The sequence below is a fragment of the Narcine bancroftii genome, chromosome 2 (assembly GCF_036971445.1).
Source record: "Narcine bancroftii isolate sNarBan1 chromosome 2, sNarBan1.hap1, whole genome shotgun sequence".
In the NCBI taxonomy this organism is placed as follows: domain Eukaryota; kingdom Metazoa; phylum Chordata; class Chondrichthyes; order Torpediniformes; family Narcinidae; genus Narcine; species Narcine bancroftii.
In genome coordinates, this window is record NC_091470.1 from 141,229,470 (window position 1) to 141,244,633 (window position 15,164).

The following is a 15,164-nucleotide window of genomic DNA, read 5'->3' on the forward strand; positions in this document are numbered from 1 at the left end:
ATTTATTTGTATCTATGAATACTTGTCCTGCATGTGTATTGTTTGTCTGTACGTGTGTTATGTCTGGTTGTGCGTCTGCGTGTTTTGCACCGAGGACCGGAGAATGCGGTTTTATCAGGTTGTATTCGTACAATCAGATGACAATAAACTTGATGCCTATCCTTATTACCTTGCATCTGGTATCCTTATTACCTTGCATCTGGTATCCTTATCCTTCCTCTAGTGCGTTAAACTATGAAACACCTACAAGCAACCTGGTCCTTTTTACAGAACTGGATTCATGCTTTTGAGATGCCGATGTTTATTTTTCTAGTTGGTAACAAAACAAAATCTTAATCCCAGTAATGAATTCAATTTTTGCAATTTCCTAAACATAATTAGTAATATATATTTTCTCACTTGCTTATAAAGTCTTTATCAAATTAATAACTTTCCTGTTGCTTCTTGATGATTACCTACATGATGACCTACTCTGGTTTCTCTCCTGCTTCAAATTCTACTACAGATTTAGAGCAAGTCAACACATATCAAACTTAGACAATTGTCACCCCCCCCATTCATCAACACACAGAGCAATTCACATGACATAAATAAGTCTAAAAATGAACATTCTGCTGCTCTCTCTCTCACCTTCAGTTGAACGGCTTCGATGCCTTCGTTTTTCTTTTCTCCTTTCCTCTTTTCTGTGGTGAGATTTTTCTTTTTTGGAGGTTTGTTGAGGAGGTTTAATTGCCAAAGAATCATCCTCCTCACCTCTAGATGTTTTAAAAAAAAATATATTAGCAACATTATTCAAATTAATAAAGCTCATTTGCAAGCAGTACAGAAGGGTGAATACAAATAAATTGGGTTCAAGGGCTCTTTGAGACCATTCTGCCATTAAACAGGGCGAAGGAAGGTCTGATTGGAATTTTAAACTCAGCATTTCCTTCTATCCCAGAAACCTTTCACACCCTATCTACATATCAACAACCTCTCTATAGCTGCCATAAAAATATTCAAAGATTGCCTCCATCCTTCTGTGCATTAATGCACTGAGCAAATCAAATGTCTAATCCTTGAACCAGGTTCTAGATTCTCCACAAAAAGCAACATCTCAACATCCATGCTGGGAATCTTGCCTCTAATCTTTCTGCTCTCTACGGAATGCAAAGTCAGTCCGTCCAACTTTCCTTCTGAACGGAACCTGCCCATTCCAGTCATTAGCCCAGCAAACCCCAGAAAATTAAGACAAGCAAAAGAAAGTTTCATGTAATTTTACATTTTCTGTTTTATTGCATGATAATAAAGGAATTTTGTCAAGTGAAAATGAAGGCAGATGCACGTGGTACTAAATGTGCACATGGCTGCATCAGTATTCCAACTGTGCACTTGTGAAAGTACGTGTCGTTCATCACAAACTGCTGCATTGCTATATAATGACGTTACCAGTTGTCATAAAATCTTAAAAGGCTTCAACAATGACTTAGTCTCAGAGTGCAGCAGGTGGGAAATTGATGCTGCAAAGGACAGAAATGTGTTTTAATTTTTGTATCGGACATTTTCAGCATTACACATTAAAAAAAAGTTTTAAATTTAACAATTACAATAGAACTGCAGCAGATTCCTAATTTGCAGATTTGGAGAAGATCGCTCCACTGAGCTTTGAGGGTACAGAAACCTGGAACACATTGATAGAACGCTCCTTAAACTAAGTCATGTTTCCAAAACAATTAACCAAAAAGCTGGTGATAGAAGAGAAGAAGTCAAATGAACATCCTCTCTTTTCTCTGCTTTAAGTAGATAGAATTTAAAAACAAGATTATAAACATATTTGGGAAAATCATAAACAACTGGAAGATGGATTCAAAGAGTAACAAACTAGTGAAAGGTCTAGATGAAAGCCAAATGCTTCTTTCATCAATCTGAAACAGAAATTATTTTCTTCGAATGCAGGCATTCACATTGGGATCTCAAAGATAAAGTTGTTAAATGAGAAACACACCGATCCTCTATCGATCCTTCTCGTCTGTGTGGTGAATTGCGAATGGTTATCTCCATCTTGTGTTCTTGAAGCTCTCCTTCCTCCAGTGAGTCTCGCTTAGATTCCCTGTCATCCAACTGAGATGCACAAAAACAGGATGGAAATTCGGAACTCATCCACTGCTCAGTAACAGTTCAGAATTAACTTATCTCTGACACATTTCTCTTGTGCCAATCAATATGTTCTTGTGACATACTTTACATTGTCTCTCCCCACCCCTCATTTTCTCAGTGCATTTGCACATTTCATTATAACTACAGTTTTGAGAATGCAAGGCTTAGAAAGAATACCAAATAAAAAGTCATACAATTTCATGCACTGATACCAGAATTTCTTTGCACCACAGGTAACCACACAAAGATATAGAACTCAGATGGTGTTAGGAAAGGTTCACAAATTGACAATAAATATTTCAATAACAACAGCAGTTGCTGAAAAAAGGATTCATTTCCCTCTACCAAACTACAATATTTCTCACATAAACTCCATCATGTTGGAAACAAAGTCCCAATGTGGTCACTCCGTTTTTTTTGGATGGGGCTGACAAACTGTAGGACAGCAAAAGGACTCCACTGTGGTACATACAAAATAATCAAACAATTGTTTGATTGAAACCAAGATGTTCTTGCCAGCTTAAGAACAACTAGAGTAGAAGTCCAAAAATCCAGATGCTAGAAATCTGGACCACCCAAGAATCCAGACTCTCAAACATTAAATTTAGCGGGCTTTTGTGTGCGTGCATGTGTAGTGCCACAGATGCACAGGGCAACAAGCGAACACACTCAAATATATGTAATCTCATCACAAAGTAATTCATTTATTACTGTATTTTTCTTTTACAATGTTCATTTTTAAACACAATTTCAAGCATTACATACTTTTTTTGTAGTGAAAAAATGTTATGTTTACATCTTTGACCCGGTTGACTATATTTTTCTTTCAAACTGATAAATGAATAAATGTGTTTGCCAATGAGTAAACTATTAAAATTTATTTGTTCATCTCTTTATTCCTCCTTAAATTTGTATTTTATAAGTACTACCTGAGAATCTGGAAAATCCAGACCGACCCAATCCCCAAGCAATCCAGATTTTAGGACTTCTGCTGTATTATCAAAACACTGTATATCTTATATTTACCAATTACATATTTCTACAATCAATTTCATGGGTGACAATATACCACTGTACTTGTGGAGTACTTTCACCCGGTAAATTATAGAATGGTCCCATTATTTACAGGATTGATTAAAATTCAAAGTTCGAGCACTCTTTAAACATTAGTGCATTATTTTGACTTGCAATATATTATCTACAAATAAAATGGTTTCTGGCTCAATGTTAAACACAGCAGTTTTGTAAAGCTCGCTGGGTTGCTGGAGAAACCAACTAATGAGAGACAGCACAAAAGTAGAGAGAACATTGATAAAATCAACAACAAAAAAAACTAGGGAAAGGACATTTTGAAACCTATGAAGCAAATCCCACCAGCTGAAATGATTATGGAATCCTGGCCCATTGTGTTAAAAAAGACATCCCAAATCTGATGTCATTTTCTCCTCTTAGATTGACTGGGCTGCAGAACATTGTTAAGGTACCACAGTTACGTGAGTGAAGAAATTCCACTGAGAACCAAGAAACAGTTGCAATATTTAAAATGATTTCAATTCTCCACCTCAACATAAATTATGGGGAATTATGGTAATAACATTTCATTAACATTATTTTTGGGATTGTCCTTTTTAATTTGTCTTGTTCCTCAGGCACAGATTGCTCCCCTCAAATGGAGATCTATTTTTCTAAACATTATGTTTACCAGACCACTGGAAGCTTTAACCATGATCAGGCCACAGCAGGATATCACACCTCAACCCTGGGATACGTTTATAAGCAGCAACATCAATAAATGTCCTTGTTGGGAAGCCAACATTGCAAAACAAGAACTAAACAGATAAATACGGCAATGAACGGAAGAGAACAAAATGATGATTAATTTTTGATAGGTATGGCCAACTATATCCCGTTAGTTATATTTACCGACATGCAGTCAAACCAATCGGGAAAAAGCGGCAAAGTGGCTCAGGACCGGCAGAGCAGGTCGCTGTGTTGCCCCACAGCACAGTTGAGGCACAGCAGGTGGCGGTGCTGCCCCATGGCACGGTTGTGGCACAGCAGGTCGCGGAGCTGCCCCACTGCACAGTTCTGGCACAGCAGGTCGCGGTGCTACGCAACAGCACAGCAGGTCACTGTGCTGCCCCACAGCTCAGGTGACCTGCATTTAAACATAACATTCAGTGTTGTCTGTGTGGAGTTTGCAAGCTCCCACGACCTTGTAGCTTTTCTCCATTTTAGGCCCACATTCTAAAAACACACAGGCTGATAGTTTCACGGGCCACTTTAAATCCTAGAGGTGAGTAATCATCTTGGGAGGGAGTTAAAGGGAAGAAAATGAGAAATAAAATAGAATTAGTGCAGGATCAGAGCAAAATTGGGTACTCGATGGAAGCGTGGTACTGTTTCTGTGCTGCATGCCTCTATAGTCAGTTTTCATGGTGTGACGTGCAGTTGATGCAGGAAATTGTATTGCATCAACCTGTATCTGGCATTAGTAACAGCTGTCAATGCTGTCCCAACACAGGTCTGACCAGCACCACTCATGGATTGTTGTGCCCAAGTCCAACTCCCACCTTTCCCTTTCCCTTGGGGATCATCCATTTATGACTGGCTGTGATGGTCAACGATTTCTAACCAGATACCCAGGCACTGAACATTCACAGAAAATGTTGCAAAATTCACATTGTAAATGTCAACACTCCCTCCACCCTCCGAGTGCTGGGTCTCTATATTAACTATATGTACTATGACTATGTGGTTAGCATGTTAGTTTGCAGTTTGCACTGAATTTGATGGAATACTGAACAGTGAAGATGTCAGATGGAATTTAACTCTGACAAGTGGTAGGGCCCTGGAGAGTGTCAAGGAACTGATGGCCGGTATAAAGTTCCATGAAAGGACATCACAAGTAGACAAATGCAGTGAAGGCATGATTCCTTTCCTCAGTCAGGGCCGTGAGCACAGAAACAGGGAAGTCATGCCATAACCGTACAAGATGTTGATGAGACCACACATGGAGTATAATGTGCAGTTTGACTAGGTTGCTGCATGATAAGATGCCATTAAGTTGGAAAGAGTCAGAAGGATGTTAGTGGGTCTAGCAGGCTTGAGTTATAAGGGGAGGCTGGATAGGCTACGACTTTCCTCCCTGGAATATAGTTGGCAGTCTTTTTCCCAGGGTAAGAGGGTTTAAAACTCAAAGGCACAGATTCAAGGTGAAAGGGGATAGTAAAAGGGCCCTGATGGGCACCTTTATCCAAAGTAAACATGTTGGTGGAATGAGGTGTCAGAGTAAGTGGTAGATGTGGGTACAATAGCAACGATTGAAAGGCACTGAGACATATAAAAGGATAGAAATGTTTGAGGGATATGGACCAAACACAGGTAAATGGTACTCTACTCTAGCTTGGTTGACATGGATGAGTTAGGCCAAAGATTATGTTTTCATGCTGTAAAACTCTGGGACTAAGTGAATACCATAGGCACACCAACAATTATGCTGATCCTCAGTATTCAAGAAACCATCGAGTCAACTAATTGGATTTATATCAAGCCAAGCTGAATAAATTCAAGGACACCATTCCCTGAGGAACAACAGTGTGCTATATAGTTAACAAATCAGGCTACTTTAGTGGTGACTTCAAACATCCTAACCTCACAGTAGGAGTTGAAACATTATTTATTACTGGCCCATTACAATGAGAGTAATTACTTCTGTCTATATTTTTCTGAATTCAAAATAGTGCAAACTAATGAGAAACCATCAACTCTACATTCTGTTTAGATTTTTTAATGTAAACATTCAAAACACAAAGATGAACATTTTAGTCTGTATCTCAAGGCCACAATCCGAACATCTGCATATCATCCACTTTCAGTGAAATTGTCACCTTCAATCCAGATTCATTGTCTACATACATGATATCACATACAACCCTGAGATTCCTTTCTCCTATGACCATGGCCAAATTACCACTAATTGGTAGTGCAAAAAATAGATTGTACACAGTGTAAACATGGAAATAAAAGAACTATAAATGTGGGATGAATGTAAACAAACTATGCAATACCAAGAGAAGGAAAAGAAAATCAATAAAGTGCACAAGTAAGATTCCTTAAATGAGTCTCTGATCAAGTTTGTCATCGAGGATCTGGTGGTAGAGGGGGAGCAGCTGTTCCTGAACCTGGTGGTGTGAGTCTTGTCGCGCCGATACCTCTTTCCTGATGGCAGCAGCAAGAACAGAGCATGTGCTGGGTGGTGTGGATCCTTGATGCTGCTCTCTTCCGGCAGCATTCCCTGTAGATGGGGAATAGTGGGGAGGGTTTTGCCTGTGATGTCCTGGGCTGTGTCCACTACCTTTTGGAGAGCTTTACATTCAGGGGTATTGGTGTTCCCATACCAGACTGTGATGCAGCTGGTCAGCACACTTCCCACCACACCTCTGTAGAAATTTGCCAGGGTTTCCAATGTCATATCAAACCTCCGCAAATTCCTGAGGAAGTAGAGGTGACGTGCTTTCTTCACGTTGGTGTGTTGGGTCCAGGAAAGATCCTCAAAGACAGTGACTCCCAAGTACTTAAATTTGCTCACCCTCTCCACTTCTGATCCCCCAATGATCATTGGATTGTAAACCTCTGGCTTTCCCTTTCCTGAAGTCAACAATCAGCTCCTGAGTTTGGGTGACATTGAGGTTGTTGTTGGTGCACCGTTCAGCCAAGTTTTCAATCTCAATCTTTCTGCTGACCCATCCCCTTCCTCTATACAACCCACTTCTGTGGTATCGTCGGTAAGTTTGTAGATGGTGTTATTGTCATACTGAGCCCCACAGTCGTAGGTGTAAAGTGAGTAGACTTTACAACCCATATTGAGGAACATCATCACACAGATTAATGATAAATGTCTTGAGTTAAAGAAGAGCTGAACTGTTGGTGGTGAAGCTGAATTCCACGTTTTTATAAGTCTTCAACTACAAAAGGTTTCCATTTAATTTCTTGTTACAAACAGATACAAGTAGTATCAGATGAAATTATTTAAGATAGCAGAGAATGTAGTAAGTTATAACTCCATCAGAGACCTGGAAGTTCTTTCCCAGCACCTGTATGGAACACATACCCAAGCAGTCTGAACACCACAACTCAGTGCATTGTCCGATTCACAAGTATCATTCAGTAACTTTTAGGTATTGATGTTGTGAAATCATGCCTGACAAACACTATTTTATTTTGATATTCTGCGATCTGACAAGATTTTTTCTATTTACAAGGACTGTACGATGGAGCAAGATGAAAATTCAACAATAGGGCATGTTTTTTCATTTCATTTTAATTCACTGACTTTTGAGCCTAAGCAGTCTCTTACTTCAAAGCACTCCCAGGAATAATCCCACACGCTGCACCACAAGGATGGATTGTGAATCTGCATCCAAGAGTCTCCACACACTCAGCTTCTAATGTCAAGCATCTCAATCTGGAGAAAAGGACAACTAAAGATCCATAGATCTATTAAACTAGAGTATGATTAAAAAAATACTTTCACAGTGACAACTGACAATTCCCCACACAGCTTCTTGTGTGGGAAAGGCAAAAGCAAAACTCAGTTCAGATTTACTGACGGAGAGCCACCAAAGGTCACACGGGAACCGAAATAGGGCACTGACAGTTTTACTGTCTGGTTGAAACATAGGAATTAAAAATTGAGTTGTTAAACCAAGCAACAAAACAAAACCACTCTCTGAGGATATCAAAAATTGACAGGATTTACTACTTACGTTTTTCAAACGTTTCACATCAACCTTTTCCTCCTGTTCTTTTCGCCGTTTCTTTTCCTGCAAAATTTCTTCAAGAGTTTTTACTTTCCAGTTATCCTTTTCATCTCCCATTGGTACAGACCACACTGAGCTAAAACACAATCAGTTACAGGCTAGTCATTAGGTTAGAAGAGACTTAATGGCTTTGTCTCAACCTTCTCATGCTGGACTTCAAAAAAAAAGATGCAGGTCACTTCCATTTGTTAAAGCGCAGTGTAGATTATTTCTTCCCCTGATCTGCAAATGAAGTACATGGTGACATTCTCAAACTTTGTCAAATCCTTAATCCCACTTACATTATAGGAGATATTTGCAAAAAATATTTTTCAAGATGAACTTCCACCATTAAACAAATAGTTGAGTTATTCCACACTACCACAACTGGGTCAGAGCTGAAAATGGCTCTAAAACCTGTTACTCAGTATTATTTAGTTGAATATTTAAGAACCTTTATTGTAAACTATAGAATATACCATTGCAGCAATGTTTCATCTTCAATTGTGACATATTGCAATTTAATCTATAAAATTAGACTATGCTTGGATCCTGTTCAAACCAATTGAAAAAAATCTAGTCTGTTCATAAGAGGGGTGGCATAGTGGTTACAGCACCAGCGATCAGGACTGGGGTTCCAATCCTGAGTTGTCTGTAAGGAGTTTGTACGTTCTCCCCATGTCTGCGTGGGATTTCCCTGGGGGCTCCGGTTTCCTCCCATCGTTTGAAATGGACCAGGGGTTGTAGGTTAATTGTGTGTAATTGGGCACCACGGACTCATGGGCAGCAAGGCCTGTTACCCTGCTGTACATCTAAATTAAAGATAATAAAGCTCTTTGATTACACTGGTCAACAAATTTATTCAAAAGGTTTGCTTCCTGAAAAGGAAATTGGGAACTATGATAAACAACTTTCCAGCTGAACACAAAGATCATTTCTGATTTGTTGCATCACGTAGGAAGTTGGAGAAACTTATTGAATTTAGCATGTTTAATCACATAATGATGTTGACACATTGCATTAGTTCAATCGACCTAAAAATGTTTTGCCGCTGATTTTCATTTGTACTCAGCATCTGATGCCTCGCGTATCAGTATCCAACAATAGTCAGTCAACAATGATGGGTTCCAGTTGCCCTGATCCCACTTTTCCATGGTCACAATGTCCTGGTGAAACCTTTCACCATGTTCGTCACTGACTGCACCAAGATCAGCAGGGAAGAAGGTCAAGTGCAAATACAGATAATGAATTTTCAATGACATGTTGCACTTGATGGTTTTGTATGCTTGAATTAGACTTAAAGTATGATATGAAATCACAAAACCAGGTTATATCTAAAAAAAGATATGATAGGAAAATTTTAGAGTGATCGGCAGCCCAAAATCCATAAAATATACTCAAAAGTGTTTGGGAAGCAAGATCTTTGTTGTCCAGTGTTATTGACAACTACCTTTTATTTCTTCAGATAGCAGCTCAAGATCATTTTCCACAGAAAATTGTGTCATTGTTCTAAAATGATTTAAAGTTAGAAAATAAAATCAAGCTATTTAAAAACAAGTTGTTGCTTGACTGACATAATCAAGTCACACAGGTAAAGCAAAAATAAAAATATCAATGCTTGATACCTGCATTTTCAACATGCATCTTTGATTAATACAGGTACAGAGCTGCATGGGTGCCCTTTGTACAGCGACAAAATTATACTGCAGTACAGTGGAGTCCTTTTATTGTCATTTTCAATTTGCCATCTTAAAGAAGTGACAATAAAAATGCGTATTGTTTCTCTTGAGAAATAATTAAATTCTTATTAAAACTGCAATAAAGAAATGACATTATCAATAAAATTTGGGATTCCCTTGTGATCAAATCTATCAGGTTCACATGTGAAGAAAATAAAGCAAATATATCTTGTAAAATTAATAGAAATCAAGAATCCCTTTTGCAGTAACTGGTACTGTTGTGGTGAGTAAGATTGTTGCACCATTGCAAACATTTGACTAGATATGCTGGATAACAGCACAGCAAAATTACTGCAAACTTACAAATTCACGTGCACATATTGGAGATTTAACAAATACAGACAATATATTGGAATTAATTAGACTCCTTTTACATTGTGAGATGTCACTACTTGAGTTTATAAATCTTATTTCCTGACCAGCCTTGCCGCCTCAAAACAATATACAATGTAATGACCAGAATTAATGCTTGATTTGAACAAATCTCCCATTCAAGTTTGTCTTTCCTTGTTCCTTGGTATGCAGTTAACCTGTATCAACAAAAAAAACAATAAAGCCTATGTGAACATTTGTGTAAAAAAACTAAAGAGTTGGCAGGAAATGACCATAAAAGAGGCAGCACTTTTAGTCCAAAATTAACTAAAACCCCATCTTGTGAATGGACACAAAGGAGTGTGTTGAGAAAGGCTTGGACTCCACTGTACTTCCAACAACACCATCACAGTCAATGTGAAGAACACTGCATGTTCAAGGTTTCGAGCAGGACAAGATCTAGATGCAAATTTTAATTCAATGCAATAAACACAGGCGTAACATTACCACCACATTGAGGAAAGGAATGTTGCTACAATCTTGTATAGTGATTATTCCGACTTACAAATGAACTCCTTCTCCAAGAGAACCAGGAATATACAGCGCACTGAAAGAAAACAAAACACAAACGTTACAACAGTTCTACTCTTTAAACTAAAGTCAATCCATTACATAGTTGTTAATTTTAATTTAGCAAGCTGTTAATTTGCAATCAATAACATGCTTCCATGGGCAAGTGCATTGGATTTTACTTCAACACACATTGCAGAAATATGAATAGAAGTTCCTAAAGCTGAACCGTTATTGCATAAATATAAAAATATTATATTTTCTCCTTAATTATATATCACAGCTACATTGTGATGGCACAAACACACGAGATGAAAAACAAAACTCAAATTTGATTTGTGGTCATTTCATTTTTAGATATTGCAGGCACGTGAGTGAGATCAGTAAAAGAAGAAAAGAGCGAGGTAAAGGGGTCACAGGGGCACAGCACCTCCCACTAAAAACATTTTTGAAAATTTACAAACAAAATTACCAGTTTCAAGCCTCTTTTATTGAATTTCTTAGTAATAATGACTATGTTACTAAACTAATAACATTTCTACTATTTTTAACTGACTTTGAAAATGTTTATCCTTACAGTGATTTGTCAATTCATTCTTTTCCTTCTCCATGCCTTTTATTTTTACATTCATGGTGTGTTCGCTACTTTATTCCATCTTGCTTTTGACTTTCAAAAAGTGCTGGCCACTGCCGATCACTGACACCTCCCCACCGAGGCCCCACTCCTGCTGCAAGACCAATGGGCCCCGATCCGAGCTCCTGAACGCGGAAATCATTCAAAAATGCGGAAAATGGATTTTAAAAATGCAAAAAATTCACGTGCCCGAGATTGAGATCCACTTCTTTCTTAATTACTGCCATCAAAAGACAATTCCTTATTTCATATACCATGATTAACAAATGTAGTTTAAATATTTTATTCAAAGCTTTAAACTTCAGAAAGTAGCATCATTAAAACAGTATGGAGCTGACTGGGTTGCTCTACCATGTAAAACTAAGATTTCAGAAGGCATAGGAGCAGAAATAGGCCATTCAGCCCATCGAGTCTGCCCCACCATTTACCCACTAAGCCCCATAACCTTTCATGGCCTGGCTAATCAAGAACCTATTAATCTCTGCCTTAAATGTGGCTACAAATTCCACAGATTCACCACCCTCTGGCTTCCTCAATCTTAAAGTTGAGCCTTCTTGTCCTACACTCTCCCATTATGAGGAATAACCTTTCTACATATACTCCGTCTGTGCCTTTCAACATTCAAAATGTTTCAATGAGATCTCCCCTCATTCTCCTAAATTCCAATGAGTACAGGCCAAGAGCTATTAAACACTCCCTCATATGATAACCCTTTCATTCCGGAATCATCCTCGTGAACCTCCTCTGAACCCTCTCCAATGTCAGCACATCCTTTCTTAAATGAGGAGCCCAAAACTGCTCACAATACTCTAAGTGAGGTCTCACTGGTGCCCGGTAGAGCATCAACCCCTGCTTCTATATTCTATTCCTCTTGAAATGAATGCCAGCATTGCATTTGCCTTCTTCACCACTGACTCAACCTGCAAGTTTCCCTCCAGAATATCCTGCATGAGGACTCCTCGTTCCTTTTGTATCTTGACATTTTCAGTTTTCTCCCCATTTAAAATAAAGTCTGCTCATTTATTTTTTGTACCAAAGTGCATGACTGTGCACTTTCTGACATTATATTTCATTTGCCACTTCTCTGCTCATTTTTCTAATCTGTCTTCTGCAAACTCTGTGTTTCCTCCACACCACCTCCTCCTCCACCAGTCTTCATATCGCCTGCAAACTTGGCCGCAAAGACATTAATTCCACAATCCAGATCATTAATATACAACAAAAAAAGAAGTGGCCCCAACACCGACCCCTGTGGACACCACTCGCAACTGGCAGCCAATCCGAATATGATCCCTGTATTCCAATTCTCTTCTTCCTGCCAATGCTCTACCCACACTAGTATGTTTCCTATTATATCGTGGGCTCTTACCTTGTTGAGTAGCCTCATGTGCCGCAGCTTGTCAAGTACTAGAATAGAGATCTCCTTAGTGCCTGTCGTTTGCAAGAGACATTTGTTTCCAAAAAATTCTCTGGGCAAGTTATTAGCAAGTAAAATTGCACAGTCATATTTAAACTTTGTGGTATAGACTGCCAACACAAGATCCAAAAATTAATTGTGTGCCAACTTAAGTGACACCAGACCCATTAATCTGCAATAGATCAAGGCCCCAGTAGTGAACAAATTCCAAACCAAATAGTTCTCTTTGCAAAATAGTACTACAGTAATAATCCATGAATTACAGCTTTTGAAAACTTGCCAAGATACTACTCAGGCAATGATCAAATGACCAATCTCACCTTAGCCAAGACAGGAATAAACTTCATTTGACCTGACTTTTCCTGGAAAGTGTGATATGAGAGAGTCAGGTCTAAAGATGTTGAACTTGGTTGTAATACTCTCTGCCAGGTTCACACATGGGAGATACACAGCTGTGTAATTCAATGAAGGAGTGACAGAGAGGTGTGGTGGAGTTTGTGTATAATTCTGTGCAATATAGTTGTATCTCAATACTTGTAAATACCAGCCATCCAGGTTACATGGCATTTGCATTCTCTTCAGCTGAAACTGGAGTTCTGCCATAGTCAAAACCTGAACCCAAACCTGATCATTTATTTTTTGATACCCAATTGTCCATCCATAATGACACACTAAGCTGGGCACATAACACGTGGCCCATTCATTCCTGCCTTTGTGGCTGGTACCTCTGTAATCTCTGTTAACGTGTAACAGGTAAAAAATACACTTACAAGTGGACATGTTTTTTTCCTAAAATTATAAAGGCAATGGGTAGAATCATAATGGTCAAAAACAAGAACATGAAGGAATTGATTGTGGAATTTAGAAAGGAGAAAACACAAGAATGTAAACCAAACCTCATCGAGGGGTCCTCAGTGGAGAGGGTAAGAAACTTTGTTCCTGGTGTCATCATCTCTGAAGACCTGTCCTGGGGCCATCTTGTTAATGTAATCATGAAGAAGACTCACCAGTGGCTATATTTCATTAGAAGTTTGAGGAAATAGGGCATGTCACTAAAGACTCTTGTAAATTTCTAGAGAGCATTCTGACTGGTATGGAGGTGCCAATGCATAGGACAGAAAAAAGGCTCCACTCCATTAACGGCAGTGTCTCAAGAAAGCAGCCTCTAACATCAAGGACCCCCACCACACAGGCCAGGCCCTCTTCTCACTGCTACCATCAGGAAGGAGGTACAGAGGAGCCTGAAGACAAGCACATTAGATTCTTCCCCTCCACCATCAGATTTCTGAATGGACAGTGAACCAGACACCATCTCACTTTCTCTCTTTTTTTTTGCACAGGTTATTTGTTGGATTTTTTAAAATCTCGTATTTACAGAATTGTAATTTATAGTAATTTTGCACCTTGTTCTGTGTGATCCTGCTGCCACAAAACAGCACATGTTCATGACAATAAGCCTGATTCTGATTGTGAACATTTAGACAGGTACAGTGACAGGAAAGGTTTGGAGGCACCTGGGCCAATACAGGCAAATGGGGTAAGCTTGGGTAGACTCAATTGGCATGGAGGTCAGGCCGAAGGGCCTGCTTCCCTGCTGTAAAACTCTACGGCTTCAAAAAGTCCCAAGAATTAGCACAATTATTTTCAAGAGCCACCCTGAGAATTTGAATTCATTGCAAGGCCACCAATTTCATAGCTGACATTTCATTGTATTGGGTTGAGGTCAGGTGCCCAGGCTCATATACTGAACCAACAGCAAACACTTGACCTGCAGTGGCTTTTGATAGTGTATCTGAAATATGTTTTTACCCCTCTATTCAATCCAGATTCTGTCTCTGAATATCAAGCCACAAATCTATCTTAATGGGATGAAGTAATCAACAAAAATCATGCATCATTTTAACAAAAGTATACTTTCACCACAGATTTCCCAATAATGAATTGTTAGCTTGCAATCAATAACATGCTTACAACCAATCTGTTTTCATTGTGCCCTACTTTGGAAAAATCTGCAATTGCTGTTTCATAAAGGCTCTACTTTACTGTGGAGCAATCATTAAAAACACTATCATTAGGGTACTGTGGAAAGTGAATATAGAACAATACAGCATAGTACAGGCCCTTCAGCCCACAATGTTGTGCTGACCCATATAAAAAGTTTTTTTTTACTAAACCCTCTCTACCTCATAACCCTCTACTTCTCTTTCATCCATGTGTCTGTCTAAGAGTCTCTTAAATGCCCACAATGTTTCAGCTTTCACCACCATCCCCAGCAAGGCATTCCAGGCATCCACAACTCTGTGTAAAAAAAACTAACCCCTGTATCTCCCCTAAACTTCTCTCCCTTAATTTTGTATACATCTCCTCTGGTATTTGCTGATCCTGCCCTGGGAAACAAGGGCTGGCTGTCCACTCTATCTATGCCTCTCATAATCTTGTAGACCTCCTCTCATCCTTCTATGCTCCAAAGAGAAAAGTCCCAGCTCCGTTAACCTTGCCTCATAAGACTTATTTCTCAATCCAGGCAACATCCTGGTAAATCTCATCTGCACCCT

The 15,164-nt window shown here is 39.0% G+C and overlaps 1 protein-coding gene across 17 annotated transcripts in view; it reads right to left on the reverse strand.

Annotated features, from left to right (window-relative positions):
- The window catches only part of cdk11b (cyclin dependent kinase 11B), a 60,513-nt gene that overhangs the window by 43,007 nt on the left and 2,342 nt on the right, over positions 1-15,164 (reverse strand). For 6 of the 17 annotated variants that reach the window (XM_069918239.1, XM_069918235.1, XM_069918229.1 and 3 more), the window contains 4 exons: positions 10,554-10,595; positions 7,905-8,034; positions 1,985-2,100; positions 631-755 (listed from right to left, as the gene is read on the reverse strand). In XM_069918239.1, the coding sequence (XP_069774340.1) occupies positions 631-755; positions 1,985-2,100; positions 7,905-8,015 (352 nt within the window). In that variant the 5' untranslated portion in view covers positions 8,016-8,034; positions 10,554-10,595. Of the gene's footprint in view, positions 1-630; positions 756-1,984; positions 2,101-7,495; positions 7,604-7,904; positions 8,035-10,133; positions 10,207-10,553; positions 10,596-11,135; positions 11,307-12,561; positions 12,624-15,164 lie in introns of those variants that run through there. The other 11 variants (XM_069918224.1, XM_069918227.1, XM_069918233.1 and 8 more) reach the window with 8 other exon arrangements.